Source organism: Oncorhynchus tshawytscha, unplaced genomic scaffold, assembly GCF_018296145.1.
Source record: "Oncorhynchus tshawytscha isolate Ot180627B unplaced genomic scaffold, Otsh_v2.0 Un_contig_4370_pilon_pilon, whole genome shotgun sequence".
NCBI lineage: Eukaryota > Metazoa > Chordata > Actinopteri > Salmoniformes > Salmonidae > Oncorhynchus > Oncorhynchus tshawytscha.
In genome coordinates this window covers 171,430-196,156 of record NW_024609726.1, presented here as the reverse complement: position 1 = coordinate 196,156, position 24,727 = coordinate 171,430, and the positions used below count along the sequence as shown (strand labels likewise).

Below are 24,727 nucleotides of genomic sequence, written 5' to 3'. Positions count from 1 at the left end.
TTCAACAGGATCAGTCGTCCTGTAAGTAATATATATATATATATATATATATACACTGCTCAAAAAAATAAAGGGAACACTAAAATAACACATCCTAGATCTGAATGAATGAAATATTCTTCTTAAATACTTTTTTCTTTACATAGTTGAATGTGCTGACAACAAAATCACACAAAAATGATCAATGGAAATCAAATGTATCAACCCATGGAGGTCTGGATTTGGAGTCACTCAAAATTAAAGTGGAAAACCACACTACAGGCTGATCCAACTTTGATGTAATGTCCTTAAAACAAGTCAAAATGAGGCTCAGTAGTGTGTATGGCCTCCACGTGCCTGTATGACCTCCCTACAACGCCTGGGCATGCTCCTGATGAGGTGGCGGATGGTCTCCTGAGGGATCTCCTCCCAGACCTGGACTAAAGCATCCACTAACTCCTGGACAGTCTGTGGTGCAACGTGGCGTTGGTGGATGGAGCGAGACATGATGTGCTCAATTGGATTCAGGTCTGGGGAACGGGCGGGCCAGTCCATAGCATCAATGCCTTCCTCTTGCAGGAACTGCTGACACACTCCAGCCACATAAGGTCTAGCATTGTCTTGCATTAGGAGGAACCCAGGGCCAACCGCACCAGCATATAGTCTCACAAGGGGTCTGAGGATCTCATCTCGGTACCTAATGGCAGTCAGGCTACCTCTGGCGAGCACATGGAGGGCTGTGCGGCCCCCCAAAGAAATGCCACCCCACACCATGACTGACCCACCGCCAAACCGGTCATGCTGGAGGATGTTGCAGGCAGCAGAATGTTCTCCACGGTGTCTCCAGACTCTGTCACATGCGCTCCGTGTGAACCTGCTTTAATCTGTGAAGAGCACAGGGCGCCAGTGGCGAATTTGCCAATCTTGGTGTTCTCTGGCAAATGCCAAACGTCCTGCACGGTGTTGGGCTGTAAGCACAACCCCCACCTGTGGACGTCGGGCCCTCATACCACCCTCATGGAGTCTATTTCTGACCATTTGAGCATGCACATTTGTGGCCTGCTGGAGATCATTTTGCTCTGGCAGTGCTCCTCCTGCTCCTCCTTGCACAAAGGCGGAGGTAGCGGTCCTGCTGCTGGGTTGTTACCCTCCTACGGCCTCCTCCACGTCTCCTGATGTACTGGCCTGTCTCCTGGTAGTGCCTCCATGCTCTGGACATTACGCTGACAGACACAGCAAACCTTCTTGCCACAGCTCGCATTGATGTGCCATCCTGGATGAGCTGCACTACCTGAGCCCCTTGTGTGGGTTGTAGACTCCGTCTCATGCTACCACTAGAGTGAAAGCACCGCCAGCATTCAAAAGTGACCAAAACATCAGCCAGGAAGCATAGGAACTGAGAAGTGGTCTGTGGTCCCCACCTGCAGAACCACTCCTTTATTGGGGGTGTCTTGCTAAATGCCTATAATTTCCACCTGTTGTCTATTCCATTTGCACAACAGCATGTGAAATGTATTGTCAATCAGTGTTGCTTCCTAAGTGGACAGTTTGATTTCACAGAAGTGTGATTGACTTGGAGTGACATTGTGTTGTTTAAGTGTTCCCTTTATTTTTTTGAGCAGTGTATATTACTTACAGTATAACTACCAAATACTACTTATCATAGTACAATACATAGAACTCCTCCACTCTGGGAGAAGGTACACACATATACTACTTACAGTATATACAGACAAAATGACTACCAAATACTACATAGAAGTTTATCATATCAGAGCTGTGAAGTGGAGCAGAGCATGCTGAGAGGAGTCTAGTGACAAAGTGCCATCCATCCTGTGTTTTCCCACCAGTTAGCTCTCGTTGTGTTAATCATTGCCAGTGTGCCTCCTTGCTGATTCCATCCATCCTGTGTTTTCCCACCAGTTAGCTCTCGTTGTGTTAATCATTGCCAGTGTGCCTCCTTGCTGATTCCATCCATCCTGTGTTTTCCCACCAGTTAGCTCTCGTTGTGTTAATCATTGCCAGTGTGCCTCCTTGCTGATTCCATCCATCCTGTGTTTTCCCACCAGTTAGCTCTCGTTGTGTTAATCATTGCCAGTGTGCCTCCTTGCTGATTCCATCCATCCTGTGTTTTCCCACCAGTTAGCTCTCGTTGTGTTAATCATTGCCAGTGTGCCTCCTTGCTGATTCCATCCATCCTGTGTTTTCCCACCAGTTAGCTCTCGTTGTGTTAATCATTGCCAGTGTGCCTCCTTGCTGATTTGTAAGTGTTTATGCACTTGCCCATGTTATTGTCATATTTTGTGGTTCTGCTAATGAAGTGTTTAGCTGCCGTGAGCTAGCTACTGCAGGCTTGCTAGATCAGCTTTCAGTGTCATATTATTTTGACATTTAGCCCTGTGTTTGTATAGGATAATGTCCCTCAGTACTTTGTTTATATACCCTGTAATTATATAATGTACTTTATATGGATATTTCATTCCAAACTGTTTGGAAGTTTACATTTCAAGATCATTCAGTTGTGTGAGGCTCCCCTTTAATCAGTCACGTTGTATAGCCTAGTGTTGTATTGTCTTGTAGAGCATTACAGCCATGCTATTGAAGTCTGTGTTTTCCCACATTACAGCAGTATTGAAGCTCACGTTGTAGAGCATTCAGCCATTACAGCCATGCTATTGAAGTCACTTTCTGATTTGTTCACGTTTATGCACGTTGTAGAGCATTCAGCCACAGCCATGCTATTGAAGTCACGTTTTGAGCATTCAGCCATTACAGCCATGCTATTGAAGCCACGTTGTAGCATTCAGCCATTACAGCCATGCTATTGAAGTCACGTTGTAGAGCATTACAGCCATGCTATTGAAGTCACGTTTAGAGCAGTTACAGCCATGCTATTGAAGTTTGTAGAGCATTTAGCCCTGCCATGCTTTGAATCACGTTGTATAGCATTCCCATTACAGCCATTGCTATTATATACCCTGTAGAATGTTATTACAAACCATGTATTGAAGTCACGTTGTAGAGCATTCAGTTGTATTCAGCCATTACAGCCATGCTATTGAAGTCACGTTGTATAGCATTACAGCCATGCTATTGAGGTCACGTTGTAGAGCATTACAGCCATGCTATTGAAGTCACGTTGTATAGCATTACAGCCATGCTATTGAAGTCACGTTGTAGAGCATTACAGCCATGCTATTGAAGTCACGTTGTAGAGCATTACAGCCATGCTATTGAAGTCACGTTGTAGAGCATTCAGCCATTACAGCCATGCTATTGAAGTCACGTTGTAGAGCATTAAGCTGTTACAGCCATGCTATTGAAGTCACGTTGTAGAGCATTAAGCTGTTACAGCCATGCTATTGAAGTCACGTTGTAGAGCATTACAGCCATGCTATTGAAGTCACGTTGTATTAGCATTAATTAGGAAAGCAAAGGCTAGCTAGCAATGCCATGCTATTGAAGTCACGTTGTATTCATTCCTGCCATTACAGCCAAACTATTGAAGTCACGTTGTAGAGCATTAAAGTACAGCCATGCTATGAAGTCACGTTGAGCAGCCTCCTTGTAGAGCATTACAGCCCAGACTCACATGGACAAAGCTGCCATGCTATTGAAGTCACTGTCAGCCATGCTATTGAAGTCACGTTGTAGAGCATTCAGCCATTACAGCCATGCTATTGAAGTCACGTTGTAGAGCATTCAGCCATTACAGCCATGCTATTGAAGTCACGTTGTAGAGCATTAAGCTACTACAGCCATGCTATTGAAGTCGAATAGCCCCCGTGATATTCAACTTTTCAGGGAAGTTAGGAACCAATATTAACAGGCAATTAGGAAAGCAAAGGCTAGCTTTTTCAAACAGAAATTTGCATCCTGTAGCACAAACTCTAAAAAGTTCTGGGACACTATAAAGTCCATGGAGAATAAGAGCACCTCTTCCCAGCTGCCCACTGCACTGAGGCTAGGAAACACTGTCACCACCGATAAGTCCACAATAATTGAGAATTTCAATAAGCATTTTTCTACGGCTGGTCATGCTTTCCACCTGGCTACCCCTACCCTGGTCAACAGTCCTTCACCCCCCACAGCAACTTACCCAAACCTCCCCCATTTCTCCTTCGCCCAAATCCAGATAGCTGATGTTCTGAAAGAGCTGCAAAATCTGGACCCCTACAAATCAGCCGGACTAGACAATCTGGACCCCTACAAATCAGCTGGGCTAGACAATCTGGACCCCTACAAATCAGCTGGGCTAGACAATCTGGACCCCTACAAATCAGCTGGGCTAGACAATCTGGACCCCTACAAATCAGCTGGGCTAGACAATCTGGAACCCTACAAATCAGCTGGGCTAGACAATCTGGACCCCTACAAATCAGCTGGGCTAGACAATCTGGACCCCTACAAATCAGCTGGGCTAGACAATCTGGACCCTCTTTCTAAAATTATCTGCCGCAATTATTGCCATCCCTATTACTAGCCTGTTCAACCTCTTTCGTATCGTCTGAGATCCCCAAAGATTGGAAAGCTGCTGCTGTCATCCCCCTCTTCAAAGGGGGTGAGACTCTAGACCCAAACTGCTACAGACCTATATCTATCCTACCCTGTCTTTCTAAGGTCTTCGAAAGCCAAGTTAATAAACAGATTACCGACCATTTTGAATTCCACCGTACCTTCTCCGCTATGCAATTCGGTTTCCGAGCTGGTCATGGGTGCACCTCAGCCACGCTCAAGGTCCTAAACGATATCATAACGCCATCGATAAGAGACAATACTGTGCAGGTGTATTCATCTACCTGGCCAAGGCTTTTGACTCCATCAATCACCACATTCTTATCGGCAGACTCAACAGCCTTGGTTTCTCAAAGTAAAACTAAATGCATGCTCTTCATCCGATCGCTGCCCGCACCTGCCCGCCCGTCCAGCATCACTACTCTGGACGGTTCTGACTTAGAATATGTGGACAACTACAAATACCTAGGTGTCTGGTTAGACTGTAAACTCTCCTTCCAGACTCACATGGACAAAGGCGGTGTTGTTGGGGCTGTGTTTCTGGACCTAAGGAAGGCTTTTGATACTGTTAACCATGAGATTGTCATCACAAAATTGTCCAAGTTCAACTTTTCCCCCGATGCCTTGAGATGGATGAAATCATACCTTGAAGGCAGAGCTCAGTGTGTCAGAGTGAGCAATGAGCTGTCGCCCACTCTTAGCTATGATGTGGGCGTGCCCCAAGGGTCAATACTGGGGCCCCTCCTGTTCAGCCTGTACATTAATAATCTGCCTTCTGTCTGTACTGGGTCTGAAGTTCAAATGTATGCAGATGATACAGTGATATGTGCATGCAAAGAGCAAACAACAAGCTGCACAAGAACTCACTACTGTAATGGTCCAGGTTACAAAGTGGCTTAGTGACTCGTGTTTGCATCTCAATGTGAAAAAAACTGTTTGCATGTTCTTCACAAAGAGGGCAACAGATGCTACTGAGCCAGATGTCTGTGTGTCAGGGGAGAAGCTCCAGGTGGTTTCTGATTTTAAGTACCTTGGCATCATACTTGATTCCAACCTCTCTTTTAAAAAGCATGTGGAAAAGGTCATTCAAATAACCAAATTCAACCTAGATAATTTCTGATTTATATGAAATTGTTTGACTATAGAGGTAGCAAAACTGTACTTCACATCTATGATTCTTCCCCTCTTAACATACTGCTTGACTAGTTGGGCCCAAGTTTGCAACATTAAAACCTATTCAGTCTGTCTACAAACAGGCTCTCAAAGAGCTTGATAGGAAGCCCAATAGCCATCACTGTTACATCCTCAGAAAGCATGAGCTCCTGAGTTGGGAAAATCGACGCATGTCTTGTATTCAAGATCCTAAATGGCCTGGCTCCCCCTATACTCAGTAGTTTTGTTAAACAGAAAGCCCAAACATATGGCAGCAGATCCACAAGGTCTACAATGAGGTGACTGTATAGTTCCCTTAAGGAAAAGCACATTTAGTAAATCCGTTTTCTCTGTGAGAGCTTCCCATGTCTGGAATACACTGCCTTCAGACACACAACTGCACCACATATCACACTTTCACAAAATGCATGAAGACATGGCTAAAGGTCAATCAGATTTGTGAACATAATCCCTAGCTGTGTGTTGCCGCTTTCCATGTTGTCTGTAGCTTGTGATGTGTGGAAACACTTCGTTGCTTTTATGAATTTTGTCTTGCTGGTTTTTGTTCTATCTGTATGCTATGTATTGCTTGCCCTATGTTGCTGTCTGTATGCAACGTCTTGCTTGTTCTATGTTGCTCTGTCTGTATGCTACGTCTTGCTTGTCCTATGTTGTATGCTACGTCTTGCTTGTCCTATGTTGTATGCTACGTCTTGCTTGCCCTATGTTGTTCTGTCTGTATGCTACGTCTTGCTTGTCCTATGTTGCTGTCTGTATGCTACGTCTTGCTTGTCCTATGTTGCTGTCTGTATGCTATGTCTTGCTTGTTCTATGTTGCTATTGTCTGTATTGTAATTGTTTTTAATAACCTGCCCAGGGACTGTGGTTGTAAATTAGCCGGCTGGATAAACCAGCACTTTTACTGAAATGTTGATTAATGTGCACTGTCCCTGTAAATATAAAATAAACTCAAACATTAAGCATCTCCAATCCAAAATGAAATCTAGAATCGGCTTCCTATTTCGCAACAAAGCATCCTTCACTCATGCTGCCGAACATACATACCCTCGTAAAACTGACCATCCTACCGATCCTCGACCTCGGCGATGTCATTTATAAAATAGCCTCCAACACTCTACTCAGACTGCATCCAATTTGCTATCACAGTGCCATCCGTTTTGTCACCAAAGCCCCATATACGGCCCACCACTGCGACCTGTATGCTCTCGTTGGCTGGCCCTCGCTTCATATTTGTCGCCAAACCCACTGGCTCCAGGTCATCTATAAGTCTTTGCTAGGTTAAGCCCCGCCTTATCTCAACTCACTCGTCACCATAGCAGCACCCACCTGTAGCACGCGCTCCAGCAGGTATATTTCACTGGTCACCCCCAAAGCCAATTCCTCCTTTGGCCGCCTTTCCTTCCAGTTCTCTGCTGCCAATGACTGGAACGAATTGAAAAAGTCACTGAAGCTGGAGACTCATATCTCCCTCAATAGCTTTAAGCACCAGCTGTCAGAGCAGATCACTACACCTGTACAGAGACCATCTGTAAATAGCCCACCCAACTACCTCATCCCATATTGTTATTTTCTTTGCTCCTTTGCACCCCAGTATCTCTACTTGCACATCTATCACTCCAGTGTTAATGCTAAATTGTGACTTCACCGCTATGGCCAATTTATTGCCTTCCCTCTCTAATCTTACCTCAGTTGCACACACTGTATGTATATAGATTTTTTTTCTATTGTGTTATTGACTGTACGTTTTGTTTATTCCATGTGTAACACTGTGTTGTTGTTTGGCACTGCTTTGCTTTATCTTGGCCAGGTCGCAGTTGTAAATGGGAAGTTGTTCTCAACTGACCTACCTTGGCATGGGCCAACACAGGGCCTGAGGAAAGTATTCAGACCCCTTCACTTTTTCCACATTTTGTTAAATGTATCTAATCCATTTTAGAATAATGTTTCCTCTCATTAATCGATACACAATACCCCATAATTACAAAGCCAAAAGTTTTGTTAATTTTAGCAAATGTATTAAAAGTAAACAAATAACTTATTTACGTAAGTATTCAGACCCTTTGCTCTGAGACTCAAAATACTGTAGAGCTCAGGTGCATCCTGTTTTTATTGATCATCCTTGATGTTTCTACAACTTGATTGGAATCCACCTGTGGTAAATTCAGTTGATAGACAGGTGTGTGCCTTTCCAAATCATGTCCTACCTATCAACTTGATTGGAATCCACCTGTGGTAAATTCAGTTGATAGACAGGTGTGTGCCTTTCCAAATCATGTCCTATGTAAGGTTCCACAGTTGACAGGTAGAGCAAAACCCAAGAGGTTGAAGGAATCCTCTGTAGAGCTTCAAGACAGGATTGTGTCGAGGCACAGATCTGGGGAAAGGTACCAAAAAATATCTGCAGTATTGAAGGTCCCCAAGAACACCGTGGTCTCCATCATTCTTAAATGAAAGAAGTTTGGAGCCACCAAGACTCTTCCTAGAGCTGGCCGCCCAATCAGGGAGGTGACCAAGAACCCGATGGTCGCTCTGACAGCGCTCCAGAGTTCCTCTGTGGAGATGGGTTAACCTTCCAGAAGGACAACCATCTCTGCAGCACTCCACCAATCAGGCCTTTATGGTAGAGTGGACAGACGGAAGCCACTCCTCAGTAAAAGGCACATGACAGTCCGCTTGGAATTTGCCAAAAGGCAGCTAAAGACTCTCAGACCATGAGAAACAAGATTGAACTCTTTGGCCTGAATGCCAAGTGTCACGTCTGGAGAACCAGGCGCCGCTCATCACCTAGCCAATACACTCAGGACCTTAGACTGGGGCGAAGGTTCACCTTCTAACAGACCAACGAACCTAAGCACACAGCCAAGACAACCCAGGAGTGGCTTCAGGACAAGTCTCTGGATGTCGAGTGGCCCAGGCAGAGCCCGGGAATTTAACCCAATCGAACATCTCTGGAGAGACCTGAAAATAGCTGTGCAGCGATGCTCCCCATTCAACCTGACCGAGCTGGAGAGGATCTGCAGAGAAGAATGGGAGAAACTCCCCCAAATACAGGTGTGCTAAGCTTGTAGCATCATACCCAAGAAGACACTCTCAACTTCCGGCGCCGACAGCGATGGCCGCCTCGCTTCGCGTTCCTAGGAAATTATGCAGTGTTTTTTTTTTACGTGTTATTTCTTACATTAGTACCCCAGGTCATCTTAGGTTTCATTACATACAGTCGAGAAGAACTACTGAATATAAGATCAGCGTCAACTCACCATCAGTACGACCAAGAATATGTTTTTCGCGACGCGGATCCTGTGTTCTGCCTTTCAACCGGGACAACGGAATGGATCCTATGCGGCGACCCAAAAAAACGACTCCGAAAAAGAGGGAAACGAGGCGGTCTTCTGGTCAGACTCCGGAGACGGGCACATCGTGCACCACTCCCTAGCATTCTTCTCGCCAATGTCCAGTCTCTTGACAACAAGGTTGATGAAATCCGAGCAAGGGTAGCATTCCAGAGGGACATCAGAGACTGTAACGTTCTTTGCTTCACGGAAACATGGCTCACTGGAGAGACGCTATCCGAGGCGGTGCAGCCAGCGGGTTTCTCCACGCATCGCGCCGACAGAAACAAACATCTTTCTGGTAAGAAGAGGGGCGGGGGCGTATGCCTTATGGCTAACGAGACATGGTGTGATGAAAGAAACATACAGGAATTCAAATCCTTCTGTTCACCTGATTTAGAATTCCTCACCATCAAATGTAGACCGCATTATCTACCAAGAGAATTCTCTTCGATTATAATCACAGCCGTATATATCCCCCCCAAGCAGACACATTGATGGCTCTGAACGAACTTTATTTGACTCTTTGCAAACTGGAATCCATTTATCCGGAGGCTGCATTCATTGTAGCTGGGGATTTTAACAAGACTCCCTAAATTTTATCAGCACATCGATTGCGCAACCAGGGGTGGAAAAACCTTGGATCATTGTTACTCTAACTTCCGCGACACATATAAGGCCCTGCGACACATATAAGGCCCTGCGACGCATATAAGGCCCTGCCCCGCCCTCCTTTCGGAAAAGCTGACAACGACTCCATTTTGTTGATCCCTGCCTACAGACAGAAACTAAAACAAGAAGCTCCCACGCTGAGGTCTGTCCAACGCTGGTCCGACCAAGCTGACTCCACACTCCAAGACTGCTTCCATCACGTGGACTGGGATATGTTTCGTATTGCGTCAGATAACAATATTGACGAATACGCTGATTCGGTGTGCGAGTTCATTAGAACGTGCGTTGAAGATGTCGTTCCCATAGCAACGATTAAAACATTCCCTAACCAGAAACCGTGGATTGATGGCAGCATTCGCGTGAAACTGAAAGCGCGAACCACTGCTTTTAATCAGGGCAAGGTGACTGGTAACATGACCGAACACAAACAGTGCAGCTATTCCCTCCGCAAGGCTATCAAACAAGCTAAGCGTCAGTACAGAGACAAAGTAGAATCTCAATTCAACGGCTCAGACACAAGAGGCATGTGGCAGGGTCTACAGTCAATCACGGACTACAAGAAGAAATCCAGCCCAGTCACGGACCAGGATGTCTTGCTCCCAGGCAGACTAAATAACTTTTTTGCCCGCTTTGAGGACAACACAGTGCCACTGACACGGCCTGCAACGAAAACATGCGGACTCTCCTTCACTGCAGCCGAGGTGAGTAAGACATTTAAACGTGTTAACCAAGGCTGCAGGCCCAGACGGCATCCCCAGCCGCGCCCTCAGAGCATGCGCAGACCAGCTGGCCGGTGTGTTTACGGACATATTCAATCAATCCCTATACCAATCTGCTGTTCCCACATGCTTCAAGAGGGCCACCATTGTTCCTGTTCCCAAGAAAGCTAAGGTAACTGAGCTAAACGACTACCGCCCCGTAGCACTCACATCCGTCATCATGAAGTGCTTTGAGAGACTACTCAAGGACCATATCACCTCCACCCTACCTGACACCCTAGACCCACTCCAATTTGCTTACCGCCCAAATAGGTCCACAGACGATGCAATCTCAACCACACTGCACACTGCCCTAACCCATCTGGACAAGAGAATACCTATGTGAGAATGCTGTTCATCGACTACAGCTCGGCATTCAACACCATAGTACCCTCCAAGCTCGTCATCAAGCTCGAGACCCTGGGTCTCGACCCCGCCCTGTGCAACTGGGTACTGGACTTCCTGACGGGCTGCCCCCAGGTGGTGAGGGTAGGCAACAACATCTCCACCCCCGCTGATCCTCAACACTGGGGCCCCACAAGGGTGTGTTCTGAGCCCTCTCCTGTACTCCCTGTTCACCCACGACTGCGTGGCCACGCACGCCTCCAACTCAATCATCAAGTTTGCGGATGACACAACAGTGGTAGGCTTGATTACCAACAACGACGAGACGGCCTACAGGGAGGAGGTGAGGGCCCTCGGAGTGTGGTGTCAGGAAAATAACCTCACACTCAACGTCAACAAAACTAAGGAGATGATTGTGGACTTCAGGAAACAGCAGAGGGAACACCCCCTATCCACATCGATGGAACAGTAGTGGAGAGGGTAGCAAGTTTTAAGTTCCTCGGCATACACATCACAGACAAACTGAATTGGTCCACTCACACAGACAGCATCGTGAAGAAGGCGCAGCAGCGCCTCTTCAACCTCAGGAGGCTGAAGAAATTCGGCTTGTCACCAAAAGCACTCACAAACTTCTACAGATGCACAATCGAGAGCATCCTGGCGGGCTGTATCACCGCCTGGTACGGCAACTGCTCCGCCCACAACCGTAAGGCTCTCCAGAGGGTAGTGAGGTCTGCACAACGCATCACCGGGGCAAACTACCTGCCCTCCAGGACACCTACACCACCCGATGTTACAGGAAGGCCATAAAGATCATCAAGGACATCAACCACCCGAGCCACTGCCTGTTCACCCCGCTATCATCCAGAAGGCGAGGTCAGTACAGGTGCATCAAAGCTGGGACCGAGAGACTGAAAAACAGCTTCTATCTCAAGGCCATCAGACTGTTAAACAGCCACCACTAACATTGAGTGGCTGCTGCCAACACACTGACACTGACTCAACTCCAGCCACTTTAATAATGGGAATTGATGGGAAATGATGTAAATATATCACTAGCCACTTTAAACAATGCTACCTTATATAATGTTACTTACCCTACATTATTCATCTCATATGCATACGTATATACTGTACTCTATATCATCGACTGCATCCTTATGTAATACATGTATCACTAGCCACTTTAACTATGCCACTTTGTTTACATACTCATCTCATATGTATATACTGTACTCGATACCATCTACTGTATCTTGCCTATGCTGCTCTGTACCATCACTCATTCACATATCCTTATGTACATATTCTTTATCCCCTTACACTGTGTATAAGACAGTAGTTTTGGAATTGTTAGTTAGATTACTTGTTGGTTATTACTGCATTGTCGGAACTAGAAGCACAAGCATTTCGCTACACTCGCATTAACATCTGCTAACCATGTGTATGTGACAAATAAAATTTGATTTGATTTGACACTAGGCTGTAATCTGACAGGTGCTTCAACAAAAGTACTGAGTAAAGGGTCTGAATACTTATGTAAACATATGTAAAAATAAAATAATTTTTTGCTTTGTCATTATGGGGTATTGTGACGTCATTATGGGGTATTGTGATGTCATTATGGGGTATTGTGATGTCATTATGGGGTATTGTGATGTCATTATGGGGTATTGTGATGTCATTATGGGGTATTGTGACGTCATTATGGGGTATTGTGACGTCATTATGGGGTATTGTGTAGATTGATGAGGGGAAAAACAACTTCCTCGATTTTAGAATAAGGCTGTAACATAACAAAATGTGAAAGTCGAGAGGTCTGAATACTTTGAATGCACTGTATGAGCCCAAACCCGGAAAAAAATAAATGATTGTGCTGTTATACAATACATGACACAAAAAAAGATTTAAGGTGTATTTGGTACATAACTGGTATAGCCTAAATTAAACAAATTCAGAGTTAGCCTACAATTATTGTGAATTTGTATTTGAATAGTTTAGTGTTTTATGGTCGAGATGGTTTAATGATGCTGAAGATTCACAATATGTGCCCATATAGGGCTGTGGCGGTCATGACAGCGACTCATGGTAATTGACCGTTAATTAACAAACATGTTTAGCATCTCCAGGCCTCCACACATACAAGCCGCTGATTGGAACATCTACATTTATAAAAGTTGACCATAAGCCACTGATGTTCATGCCCATATTGCAAATCAGCGTCATTAAACCTCCTCGACCCTAAAACTGTCATCCGAGCCCTAACCAGCACACAGGAGAGAACACACCAAGTAAAACCTAGGCAATATACAGTGGTCCTCAGTTCCAATGCCAGACAGTGTGCTGTGTTGTTTCAGGGTGAAAGACATCAAGAGTGTGTATCTGGACTCCACCTTTTACGACCCTCGCTTCTACCAGATCCCCAGCAGGGTGAGTTTGTGGGATTCTGAGAGCGCTACAGAGAGAGAGAGAGAGCTACACACAGAGAGAGTACACACAGAGAGAGAGAGAGCTACACACAGAGAGAGAGAGCTACACAGAGAGAGAGAGCTACAGGGAGAGAGAGAGCTACAGGGAGAGATCTATAGAGCGAGAGAGAGGGGAGAGAGAGAGCTGCAGAGTGTGTATGTAGGAGACGTGTCTACATGCTATCCGGGGGCTGGTACAGGACTGTGTGTGTGTGTGTGTGTGTAGGAGACGTGTCTACATGCTATCCGGGGGCTGGTACAGGACTGGGTCAGTAGGAGTGTGTACCATACAGTGTGGCTGAATTGTAAAGCTGCATATGGATATGAATACCTCTTCACTAACCTGGGGGACGAGTTTCACACACAGGTAGGTGACCAACACTTAAAACCTCTTAAGGATCCGCCCCCTTTTTCAATTTCCACCTAAAATGACATCCCCAAATCTAACTGCCAGGGCCTGAAGCAAGGATATGCATATTCTTGGTACCATTTGAAAGGAAACACTTTAAAGTTTGTGGAAATGTGAAATGAATGGAGGAGAATAACAATACAAATGCAAGATAAAGGCCATAATGTATTATTCCAGCCCAGGTGACATTTAGATTTTGGCCACTAGATGGCAGCAGTATGTGTACAGTTTTAGACTGATCCAATGAACCATTGCATTTCTTAAAAATGTATCAAGACTGCCCAAATGTGCCTAATTTGTTTATTAATAACTAAGTTCTCAAACAATAGCATGATATTCTTTCACTGTAATAGCTACTGTACATTGGACAGTACAGTTAGATTAACAAGAATTTAAGCTTTCTGACAATATCAGATATGACTGTTCTTGTAACTTACAACCTCATACTAATCACATTGGCCTACGTTAGCTCAACTGTCCCATGGATGGGACACCGATACCAAATAAGATTTATTTTAAACACACACTTTGTTAAGCATGACAAATAATGACACATGGTGTGTTGTAGATTCATGTCAAAAGCCTGGACATGTTTAAGAAGATGCCAGAGATTCTGAGTCATGTGACCACAGATCGAGCCACTCAGATCCATGCCTGCCGTCACCCCAAGGTAACGCTGTTACACGCCCCCTTTCTCTTAGAAACCCCTAACCAATAGAAACATGTTGTGGTGTGTAGGATGAGGAGTCCTAACCAATAGAAACATGTTGTGGTGTGTAGGATGAGGAGTCCTAACCAATAGAAACATGTTGTGTGTAGGATGAGGAGTCCTAACCAATAGAAACATGTCGTTGTGTAGGATGAGGAGTCCTAACCAATAGAAACATGTGTGTAGGATGAGGAGTCCTAACCAATAGAAACATGTTGTGGTGTGTAGGATGAGGAGTCCTAACCAATAGAAACATGTTGTGTGTAGGATGAGGAGTCCTAACCAATAGAAACATGTTGTGGTGTGTAGGATGAGGAGTCCTAACCAATAGAAACATGTTGTGGTGTGTAGGATGAGGAGTCCTAACCAATAGAAACATGTTGTGTGTAGGATGAGGAGTCCTAACCAATAGAAACATGTCGTTGTGTAGGATGAGGAGTTTGTTCCTGCCAGCAGGCTGCCGTGTGGCTCCTCGGCATCAGATGGAACTCCTCTAAACATCATCAGTATCAAACCCTCCACTATGTGGTTTGGAGAGAGAACACAGAGGACTAAGGTTATCGTCAGGTACACACACACATACACACACACACACTCAGAGAAACACACATACACACACACACACTCAGAGAAACACACATACACACACACACACTCAGAGAAACACACATACACACACACACACTCAGAGAAACACACATACACACACACACACACACACACTCAGAGAAACACACACAGAAAAACACATACACATTATCTTACACAGATGTGTAATGTTTTCAGGACAGGTGCCAGTTCCTACCGAGCCTGCTTTTCCTTCCACTCATCCTACTCTGAGGTGAGACACCTGCCTGCCTATCTGTCTGTCTGCCTCGGTCTGTGCCTGTCTGCCTCTGTGTGATACTCTTCTCTTCTTCCTGTTTTCAGATAAAAGACTTCCTGTCTTATCTCCAGCCAATCAACATCTACCCCAGTGTCATTCCTATTGGCCGAACTCACGCTGATGTCACGGAGCTGTGAGCCAGTCATCCTCTATACACTGAATGTCTTCTCTACACCCCAACTCCCTAATACCCCATTCGCCAACATGCCCCAACCCCTAATACCATTACCCCAACCCCTAATACCCCAATCCCCAACCCCTAATACCCCAATCCCATTATGCCCCAACCCCTAATACCCATACCCCAACCCCCTAATACTCCAACCCCTAATACCCATACTCCAACCCCTAATACCCATACCCCAACCCCCTAATACCCATACCCCCCCTAATACCCAACCCCCTAATACCCATACTCCCTAATACCCCTAATACCCATACCCCAACCCCCTAATAACCCAACCCCCCCCTAATACTCCAACCCCTAATACCCATACTCCAACCCCTAATACCCATACCCCAACCCCTAATACCCATACGCCCTAATACCCATACTCCAATGCCCTAATACCCATACTCCAACCCCTAATACCCATACTCCAACCCCTAATACCCATACCCCAACCCCTTACACTACAAAACAAAGTTAAATGATATAAATAATGATAGTAAAAAGCTTTGGGGAACCTTAAATGACATTTTGGGGAAAAAAGCCAACTCTGCTCCTTCATTCATTGAAACAGATGGCTCATTCATCGCAACCTACTTGAATTACTTTTCATTGGCAAACTTAGGGATGACATGCCAGCAACAAACGCTGACACTACACATCCAAGTATATCTGACCATATTATGAAAGACAAGAATTGTACTTTTGAATTCCGTAAAGTCAGTGTCTAGGAGGTGATTATTGTTGTCTATCAACAACGACAAACCACCAGGGTCTGACAATCTGGATGGAAGGTTACTGAGGATGATAGCAGACCATATTGCCACTCCTATTTGCCACATCTTCAATCCAAGCCTACTAGAGTGTGTGTGCCCTCAGGCCTGGAGGGAAGCTAAAGTCATTCTGCCACCTAAGAATAGTAAAGCCCCCTTTACTGGCTCAAATAGCCGACCAATCAGCCTGTTACCACCAACCCTTAGTGAAGAAATGGTGTTTGACCAGATACAATGCTATTTCACCCTAAACAAATTGACAACAGACTTTAAGCACGCTTATGGAGAAGGACATTCAACAAGCACAGCACTTACACAAATGCCTGAAGATTGGCTGAGAGAAATTGATGATAAAATGATTGTGGGGGCTGTCTTGTTAGACTTCAGTGCAGATTTTGACAAGATTGATCATAGTCTGCTGCTGGAAAGACATGTGTTATGGTTTTACACCCCCCCCGCTATAATGTGGATGAAGAGTTACCTGTCTAACAGAACACAGAGGGTATTCTTTAATGGAAGCCTCTGCAACATAATCCAGGTAGAATCAGGCATTCTCCAGGGCAGCTGTTTAGGACCCTTACTGTTTTCAATTTTTACGAACGACATGCCACTGACTGAGTAAAGCCAGAGTTTCTATGTATGCGGATGATTCATTATACACATCAGCTACTACAGAGACTGAAATGACTGCAACACTCAACAAAGAGCTGCAGTTAGTTTCAGAGTGGGTGGCAAGGAATAAGTTAGCCCTAAATATGTCTAAAACTAAAAGCATTGTATTTGGAACAAAACACTCACTAAACCCCAACTAAATCTTGTAATAAATCACGTGGAAATTGAGCAAGTTGAGATGGCTAAACTTCTTGGAGTAACACTAGATTGTAAACTGTCATGGTCAAAACATGTTGATACAACAGTTGCTAAGATGGGTAGAAGTCTGTCCATAAGAAAGCTCTACTCTACCTTCTTAACAACACTATCAACAAGGCAGGTCCTACAGGCCCTAGTTTCTACCTTCTTAACAACACTATCAACAAGGCAGGTCCTACAGGCCCTAGTTTCTACCTTCTTAACAACACTATCAACAAGACCGGTCCTACAGACCCTAGTTTCTACCTTCTTAACACTATCAAAAAGACCGGTCCTACAGGCCCTAGTTTCTACCTTCTTAACAACACTATCAACAAGGCAGGTCCTACAGGCCGTAGTTTCTACCTTCGTAACATCAGTATCAACAAGGCAGGTCCTACAGGCCCTTGTTTTGTCACACCTGGACTACTGTTCAGTTGTGTGGTCAGGTACCACAAAAAAGGACTTAGGAAAATTGCAATTGTCTCAGAACAGGGAAGCATGGCTGGCCCTTGGATGTTCACAGAGAGCGAATATTAATTTCAATCTCTCCTGGCTCAAAGTGGAGGAGAGTGACTTCATCACTACTTTTATTTTTGAGAGGTATTGACATGTTGAATGCACCGAGCTGTCTGTCTAAACTACTAGCACACAGCTAGGACACCCATTCATACCCCACAAGACCACCAGAGGTCTCTTCACAGTCCAAGTCCAGAACAGACTATGGGAGGCGCACAGTACTACATAGAGCCATGACTACATGGAACTCTATTTTTTTTCAACCTTATGGAACAGCGAGGACTGTGAAGCATTACAAACATGGGCACAGACACATGCATACACACTAACACACGCACATGGATGTGGTAGTGGTGGAGTAGGGGCATGAGGGCACACAGTAGGTTGTGAAAATGGTATAAACTGCCTTCAATTTGCTGGACCCCAGGAAGAGTAACTGCTGCTTTGGCAGAAACTAATGGGGATCCATAATAAACCTCAGGAAGAGTAGCTGCTGCCTTGGCAGGAACTAATGGGGATCCATAATAAACCCCAGGAAGAGTAGCTGCTGCCTTGGCAGGAACTAATGGGGATCCATAATAAACCCCAGGAAGAGTAGCTGCTGTCTTGGCAGGAACTAATGGGGATCTATAATAAACCCCAGGAAGAGTAGCTGCTGCCTTGGCAGGAAGGAAGAGTAGCTGCTGCCTTGGCAGGAACTAATGGGGATCCATAATAAACCCCAGGAAGGGCTGCTGCCTTGGCATCCATAATAAACCCCAGGAAGAGTAGCTGCTGCCTTGGGGATCAGGAACTAATGGGGATCCATAATAAACCCCAGGAAGAGTAGCTGCTGCCTTGGCAGGAACTAATGGGGATCCATAATAAATCCCAGGAAGAGTAGCTGCTGCCTTGGCAGGAACTAATGGGATCCATAATAAACCCCAGGAAGAGTAGCTGCTGCCATAATAAATACAAATACCTTAGCCGGCCAACCCCCTTACACCCCAGCCCTTACCCCCAACACCCTAAAGGCGTCAGCATGCTTCAGTTCGTTGGGTTCAAATAGCTGGGTGACCAGGCTAGTTGAACCCGGCTAGCTGAATTCAACACGTGTGCTCCATAAATCCCTTAAAAGACCTTCGCTTGAAAAATGAGAAAAAACATCAATAGTACGGTTTGTCCATTGAGACACCGTAGCCATTATACACTTCCTCAAAATAATCAGAATTAATTTTGGACCAACTCAAGTTGTCAAAATTAGTTGCACAAATTCACATCTAACTAAGATGGTGCAGAAAAAATGTGTATGGAAACGAGTTCTCTCATTGAATGACAATGACTTTATTGAAGAATCCCTACTGTTGACGTAGGGGTCAGGACTACCTGACATGATGACTCCTTGCTGTCCCCAGTCCACCTGGCCGTGCTGCTGCTCCAGTTTCAACTGTTCTGCCTTATTATTATTGGACCATGCTGGTCATTTATGAACATTTGAACATCTTGGCCATGTTCTGTTATAATCTCCACCCGGCACAGCCAGAAGAGGACTGGCCACCCCACATAGCCTGGTTCCTCTCTAGGTTTCTTCCTAGGTTTTGGCCTTTCTAGGGAGTTTTTCCTGGCCACCGTGCTTCTACACCTGCATTGCTTGCTGTTTGGGGTTTTAGGCTGGGTTTCTGTACAGCACTTTGAGATATTAGCTGATGTACGAAGGGCTATATAAATAAATTTGATTTGGTTGACGTAGGGGTGTAGACTTCGGCTCCGAACTTCGGCTTGCCTCCAGAGAAACATTGTGCCTGAGCAGTCAAACTCTGATGTCCAAAACAAACAAAAACGCCCCAAAATGTTAACATCATACACTGAACAACAATATAAACACAACCATGTCAAAGGTCTGACTGAGTCACAGTTCATATGAGGAAACCAGTCAATGGAAATGCATTCATTAGACCCTAATCTATGGAGGTCACATGACTGGGAATACAGATATGCATATGTTGGTCACAGGTGCCTTCAAAAAAAAGTAGGGGTGTGGGTCAGAGAACCAGTCCGTATCTGGCGTGGGTCAGAGAACCAGGCAGTGTCTGGCGTGGGTCAGAGAACCAGGCAGTGTCTGGCGTGGGTCAGAGAACCAGGCAGTATCTGGCGTGGGTCAGAGAACCAGGCAGTGTCTGGCGTGGGTCAGAGAACCAGGCAGTATCTGGCGTGGGTCAGAGAACCAGGCAGTATCTGGCGTGGGTCAGAGAACCAGGCAGTTACCACCATTTGTCTCATGCAGCGTGACACATCTCCTTCAGAGTTGATCAGGCTGTTGATTGTGGAATGTTGTCCCACTCCTCTTCAATGGCTGCGCTAAGTTGCTGGATATTTGGCAGGAACTGGAACACACTGTCGTACACGTCGATCCCAGACATGCTCAATGGGTGACATGTCTGGTGAGGATGCAGGCCATGGAAGAACTGGGACATTTTCAGCTTCCAGTAATTGTGTACAGATCCTTGCAACATGGGACCGTGCTTTATCATGCTGAAACATGAGGTGATGACGGTGGATGAATGGCACGACAATGGGCCTCAGGATCTGTGCACTCATTGTCATTGATAAAACGTAATTGTGTTCGTTGTCTGTAGTTTATGCCTGCCCATATCATAGCGCCCCATAGTGACAGTGGGGTTATGTTCACAACGTTAACATCAGCAAACCACTCGCCCACACAACACTATAAAAGCTATCTGCCTAGTACAGTTGAAATCACGATTCCTCCGTGAAAGCACATTTCTCCAGCGTGCCGAACTGCAGTCAGGTCAAGACCCTGCTGAGGACGACGAGCACGCAGATGAGCTTCCCCAAGGCGGTTTCTTATAGTTTGTGCAGAAATTCTACTGTTTCATCAGCTGTCCGGGTGGCTGGTCTCAGATGGTCCCGCAGGTGAAGAAGTCAGATGTGGAGGTCCTTGGCTGGTGTGGTTACACGTGGTCTGCGGTTGTGAGGCTGGTTGGACGTACTGCCAAGTTCTCTAAAATGACGTTGGAGGCGGCTTATGGTAGAGAAATTAACAAATGATCTGGCAACAGCTCTGGTGGATATTCCTGCAGTCAGCATGCCAATTGCATGCTCCCTCAACATGAGAGCTGTGTTGTGTGACAAAACGGCACATTTTAGGCACATAATTCTGTTTAAATCAGCTTCTTGATATGCCACACCTGTCAGGTGGATGGATTATCTTGGCAAATGAGAAATACTCACTAACAGGAATGTAAAATCTATTCACAACATTTGAGAAATATGCTTTTTTTGATGCATTTGGAACTTTTCTGGGATCTTTTATTTCAGCTCCTGAAACATGGGACCAACACTTTACATGTTGTGTTAATATTTTTGTTCAGTGTATGTGTATGAACTCTACCGTACTGTTTCAGCTGGGAAGCATGCGGATGTCTTAACCCTTAGACCCAATGCTGTTGAATCCACATCGTGTGGAGAATGTGTGTGCACAGTGCATTGGGAAAGTATTCAGACCCCTTCACCTTTTCCACAGCCTTATTCTAAAATTGATTAAATGTTTTTTCCCTCATACCCCCATAATAACAAAGCAAAAACAGGTTAAGACATTTTTGCAAATGTATCAAATATTTAAAAAATATCACATTTATATAAGTATTCAGACCCTTTACTCAATACTTGGAGTTTCTCCCATTCTTCTCTGCAGATCCTCTCAAGCTCTGTCGGGTTGGATGGGGAACGTCGCTGCGCAGCTATTTTCAGGTCTTTCCAGAGCTGTTCGATCAGGTTCAAGTCCGGGCTCTGGCTGGGCCACTCAAGGACATTCAGAGACTTGTCCCAAAGCCACTCCTGTGTTGGCTTGGCTGTGTGCTTAGGGCCGTTGTCTTGTTGGAAGGTGAACCTTCGCCCCAGTCTGATGTCCCTGCTGCTGAAAAACATCACCATAACATGATGCTGCCACCACCATGCTTCACCGTAGGGATGGTATTGTCCAGGTGATGAGCGGCGCCTGGTTTTCTCCAGACGTGACACTTGGCATTCAGGCCAAAGAGTTCAATCTTGTTTCTCATGGTCTGAGAATCCTTTAGGTGCCTTTTGGCAAACTTCAAGCGTGCTGTTGTGCCTTTAACAGAGGAGTGGCTTCCGTCTGGCCACTCTACCATAAAGGCCTGATTGGTGGAGTGCTGCAGAGATGGTTGTCCTTCTGGAAGGTTAACCCATCTCCACGGAGGAACTCTGGAGCGCTGTCAGAGGGACCATCGGGTTCTTGGTCACCTCCCTGACTGGGCGGCCAGCTCTAGGAAGTGTCTTGGTGGTTCCAAACTTCTTCCATTGAAGAATGATGGAGACCACGGTGTTCTTGGACCTTCAATACTGCAGACATCTTTTGGTACCTTTCCCCAGATCTGTGCCTCGACACAATCCTGTCTCGTTGCTCTACGGAGGATTCCTTCAACCTCTTGGGTTTTGCTCTACCTGTCAAGTGCGAGCCTTTCCAAATCATTTACCACAGGTGGACTCCAAGTTGTAGAAACATCGATGATGAATGGAAACAGGATGCACCTGAGCTCAATTGAGTCTCAGAGCAAAGGGTCTGAATACTAATCAGGTCTGGCCCTGATGTGAATCAGCTTTCTGTGTAGATGGATTGAATAATTGTTTTCCTCCATTGTAGAATAAGACTGTAACCTAACAATATGTGGAACAAGGAAGGGGTCTGAATACTTTCCAAATGCATTTGTTACCGTATGTGTGTGAATGTGTAACCGTATGTCTCCAGGTTGAAGTCTATGTGTAGGGACGTGTCCTCTTCAGCTGTGATCTACAGACCTCTGGGAACACTGAAACGCACCAGACCAGAGCAGCACACCCACGGTGAGACTCTCTCTCCTGACCACAGCCAGCTATCCCTTCCAACCATCCTTTCTACATTATTTCACTGCTTTGTGATTGGCTCTGTTGTTTATACCAGATGGGGATTGTGCCGATTGGCTGTTTGAGGGGGCGGACCTGGCCCCGGTCAGGAAGAGGGTGATGATGCAGGAGGCCACACCCACAACGCTCCCTAACCCCCCCGACGAACCTCTACCCCTAACACACATACCTCTCATCACAGGAGACTACATGGACTGTACCGAATCTAATGATGATGAGGAGGAGAGAGACCTGGAGGAAGAAGAGAGAGGTGGGGAGAGAGACGAGGGGTCTGTGTCTAATTCTGGCACCCCTCCTCGCTGGGAGGAGTTTTTCACCACGGAGATACTGACGGACAGCCAGACCAGCCAACCACACTCCTGCTCGCACACAAGCCCCTCTCGCTCCACACTCACAGGCTCCCAGACCTCAGAGCTGTTTGTTGATGACTCCGCCAAACTCCCCTCGCCGTCAATTCCTCTCTCGGCTGGGCAAGGCCTGAGTCAGGCTGAAAGCATGCTCATCCAATCAGAAGACCGGTGTCAGGGAGATGCATTGACCAATCTGGATGCTGGGGGGGAGGAGAGTGGCAGCCACACTCACCAATCAGAGCCAACGGAGTCTCAGGTGTCATCGGACTTTGACATCCCGTCTACGCCGGATTCACACACACCTGGACCAGACGACCTCAGCGATCTGTACAGGAGACTGGCCGCTGGAGAGGAAGTGGTCACCAGGACAGGAAGTCAGTCCCTCTGACCCCATCTACCTCTTTGTATATAGACAGAGGGAAGAGGAAGCGAGACATTCCACCCACTAGTTTCTTCTGATTCATATATAGTCAATGAGCTGAACAGACCAAACCCAGCTGCTAATGCATTGGTGCCTATGGGAGAGCAATCACCTTAAGCAGACCGGAACTTTGTGGCCATGATATACAGTAGCTTAGTAATGTCCGAACCTTAACTCTGATCATTCCATCCAGGTGACCACTTTAAAATGGTAGAAGCCCTCAATGTCCAGGTTATATGTAAGAGGAGTCCATCTCTGTTATAGAGTTAATGGTTTTTCAATGGATGATTGTGGGTTCTTGACAATGTCTTCCTCACCCGAAAATAATTGACTTGAAGTTGGACAAAAACAGACAATTGATTAATGCATATATACGATTTCATGTGTGGGGCCATAGCATTATCTACACAGACCATACCCATGCCCTACATTTGTTATAGAGACACCATAGTCATGCCCTATATACACATGTGCCTGCTGCACACCTGGCCTATCAGGGCCAAGAGAAACCACAGCTACTCCTCGACCACCCTGTGAAATGTTCAGTAGGGAACACAGTAACAGTCTTTCTGTGGTCTCTCAACTGGAGTCTGCTCCTGCCAGGCTAACGCAGTTCTGAACTGTAGAGAATAAAGTATGTTGTAGCTGTTCTGAACTGTAGAGAATAAAGGAACTAAGTTTAACCATAATGTCTTTATTTAAACTTTAAAGGAACTATAACAACAAGTATTGTGACATTAACTTGGAGCTCGTGGTGAAATCAGGAGGCTGCTGATATACTGATGGCTTCAGTCTTCCCACTGTTCTGCTCCACACAGCTCACATGGAGAGACCCGTCCCTGAAACACACACAGGTTACACACACACACAACGGTCCAAATACAAGGTCCAGTCCACAGCTGAAACACACACACACACACACACACAACGGTCCAAATACAAGGTCCAGTCCACAGCTGAAACACACACACACAATGGTCCAAATACAAGGTCCAGTCCACAGCTGCTGCTGGGTGTTACCTCTTCATGGTCACCACGGCATCAATGTCATGGTTGTCCTCTTTGGTCTCCAGGTCTCTCAGAACAATCTGCAGATAAGAGAGATCTGTTGGTTCTCTGGTGGAGGGGTTGTGTGTGTGTGTGTTTACGTACCTTGGCCAGTCTCGGTGGTTCTCTGGTGAAGGGGTTGTGTGTGTGTGTTTACGTACCTTGGCCAGTCTCGGTGGTTCTCTGGTGAAGGGGTTGTGTGTGTGTGTTTACGTACCTTGGCCAGTCTCGGTGGTTCTCTGGTGGAGGGGTTGTGTGTGTGTTTACGTACCTTGGCCAGTCTCTCTGGCTGCTCTGTGGTTTTCTGGTAAAGCTCCAGACAGAGGGATGCCAGGCGGCCAGGACCAGACAGGATGTGATGTCGCCGAGCAGGAAGGGGCGTGCCCGAGGGGAGGAGCACAGAGAACACCTCAGCCCCTGTTTCATCCACCTC

At 45.9% G+C, this 24,727-nt stretch overlaps 2 protein-coding genes and 1 long non-coding RNA gene across 6 annotated transcripts in view; 2 read left to right on the top strand and 1 right to left on the bottom strand.

The window, feature by feature from the left end:
* The window catches only part of dclre1c (DNA cross-link repair 1C, PSO2 homolog (S. cerevisiae)), a 27,834-nt gene extending 3,904 nt beyond the window's left edge, over positions 1–23,930 (top strand). For 3 of the 4 annotated variants that reach the window (XM_042317304.1, XM_042317306.1, XM_042317307.1), the window contains exons 7-14: positions 13,129–13,201; positions 13,466–13,606; positions 14,217–14,318; positions 14,788–14,924; positions 15,144–15,198; positions 15,288–15,376; positions 22,322–22,416; positions 22,514–23,930. In XM_042317304.1, coding sequence (XP_042173238.1) covers positions 13,129–13,201; positions 13,466–13,606; positions 14,217–14,318; positions 14,788–14,924; positions 15,144–15,198; positions 15,288–15,376; positions 22,322–22,416; positions 22,514–23,214 — 1,393 coding nt within the window. In that variant the 3' untranslated portion in view covers positions 23,215–23,930. The remainder of the gene's footprint in view (positions 1–13,128; positions 13,202–13,465; positions 13,607–14,216; positions 14,319–14,787; positions 14,925–15,143; positions 15,199–15,287; positions 15,377–22,321; positions 22,417–22,513) is intronic. The other variant, XM_042317305.1, reaches the window with a different exon arrangement.
* The window catches only part of hspa14 (heat shock protein 14), a 33,565-nt gene continuing 32,763 nt past the window's right edge, over positions 23,926–24,727 (bottom strand). Inside the window, exons 11-13 of the mRNA XM_042317308.1 lie at positions 24,566–24,727; positions 24,268–24,335; positions 23,926–24,086 (exon numbers count right to left, since the gene is read on the bottom strand). Of these exons, the coding sequence (XP_042173242.1) occupies positions 24,008–24,086; positions 24,268–24,335; positions 24,566–24,727 (309 nt within the window). The 3' untranslated portion in view covers positions 23,926–24,007. The remainder of the gene's footprint in view (positions 24,087–24,267; positions 24,336–24,565) is intronic.
* Positions 24,086–24,702, top strand: LOC121845653. The gene is made up of 2 exons (XR_006082678.1): positions 24,086–24,190; positions 24,238–24,702. It is a non-coding gene; the product is annotated as an uncharacterized LOC121845653 (long non-coding RNA).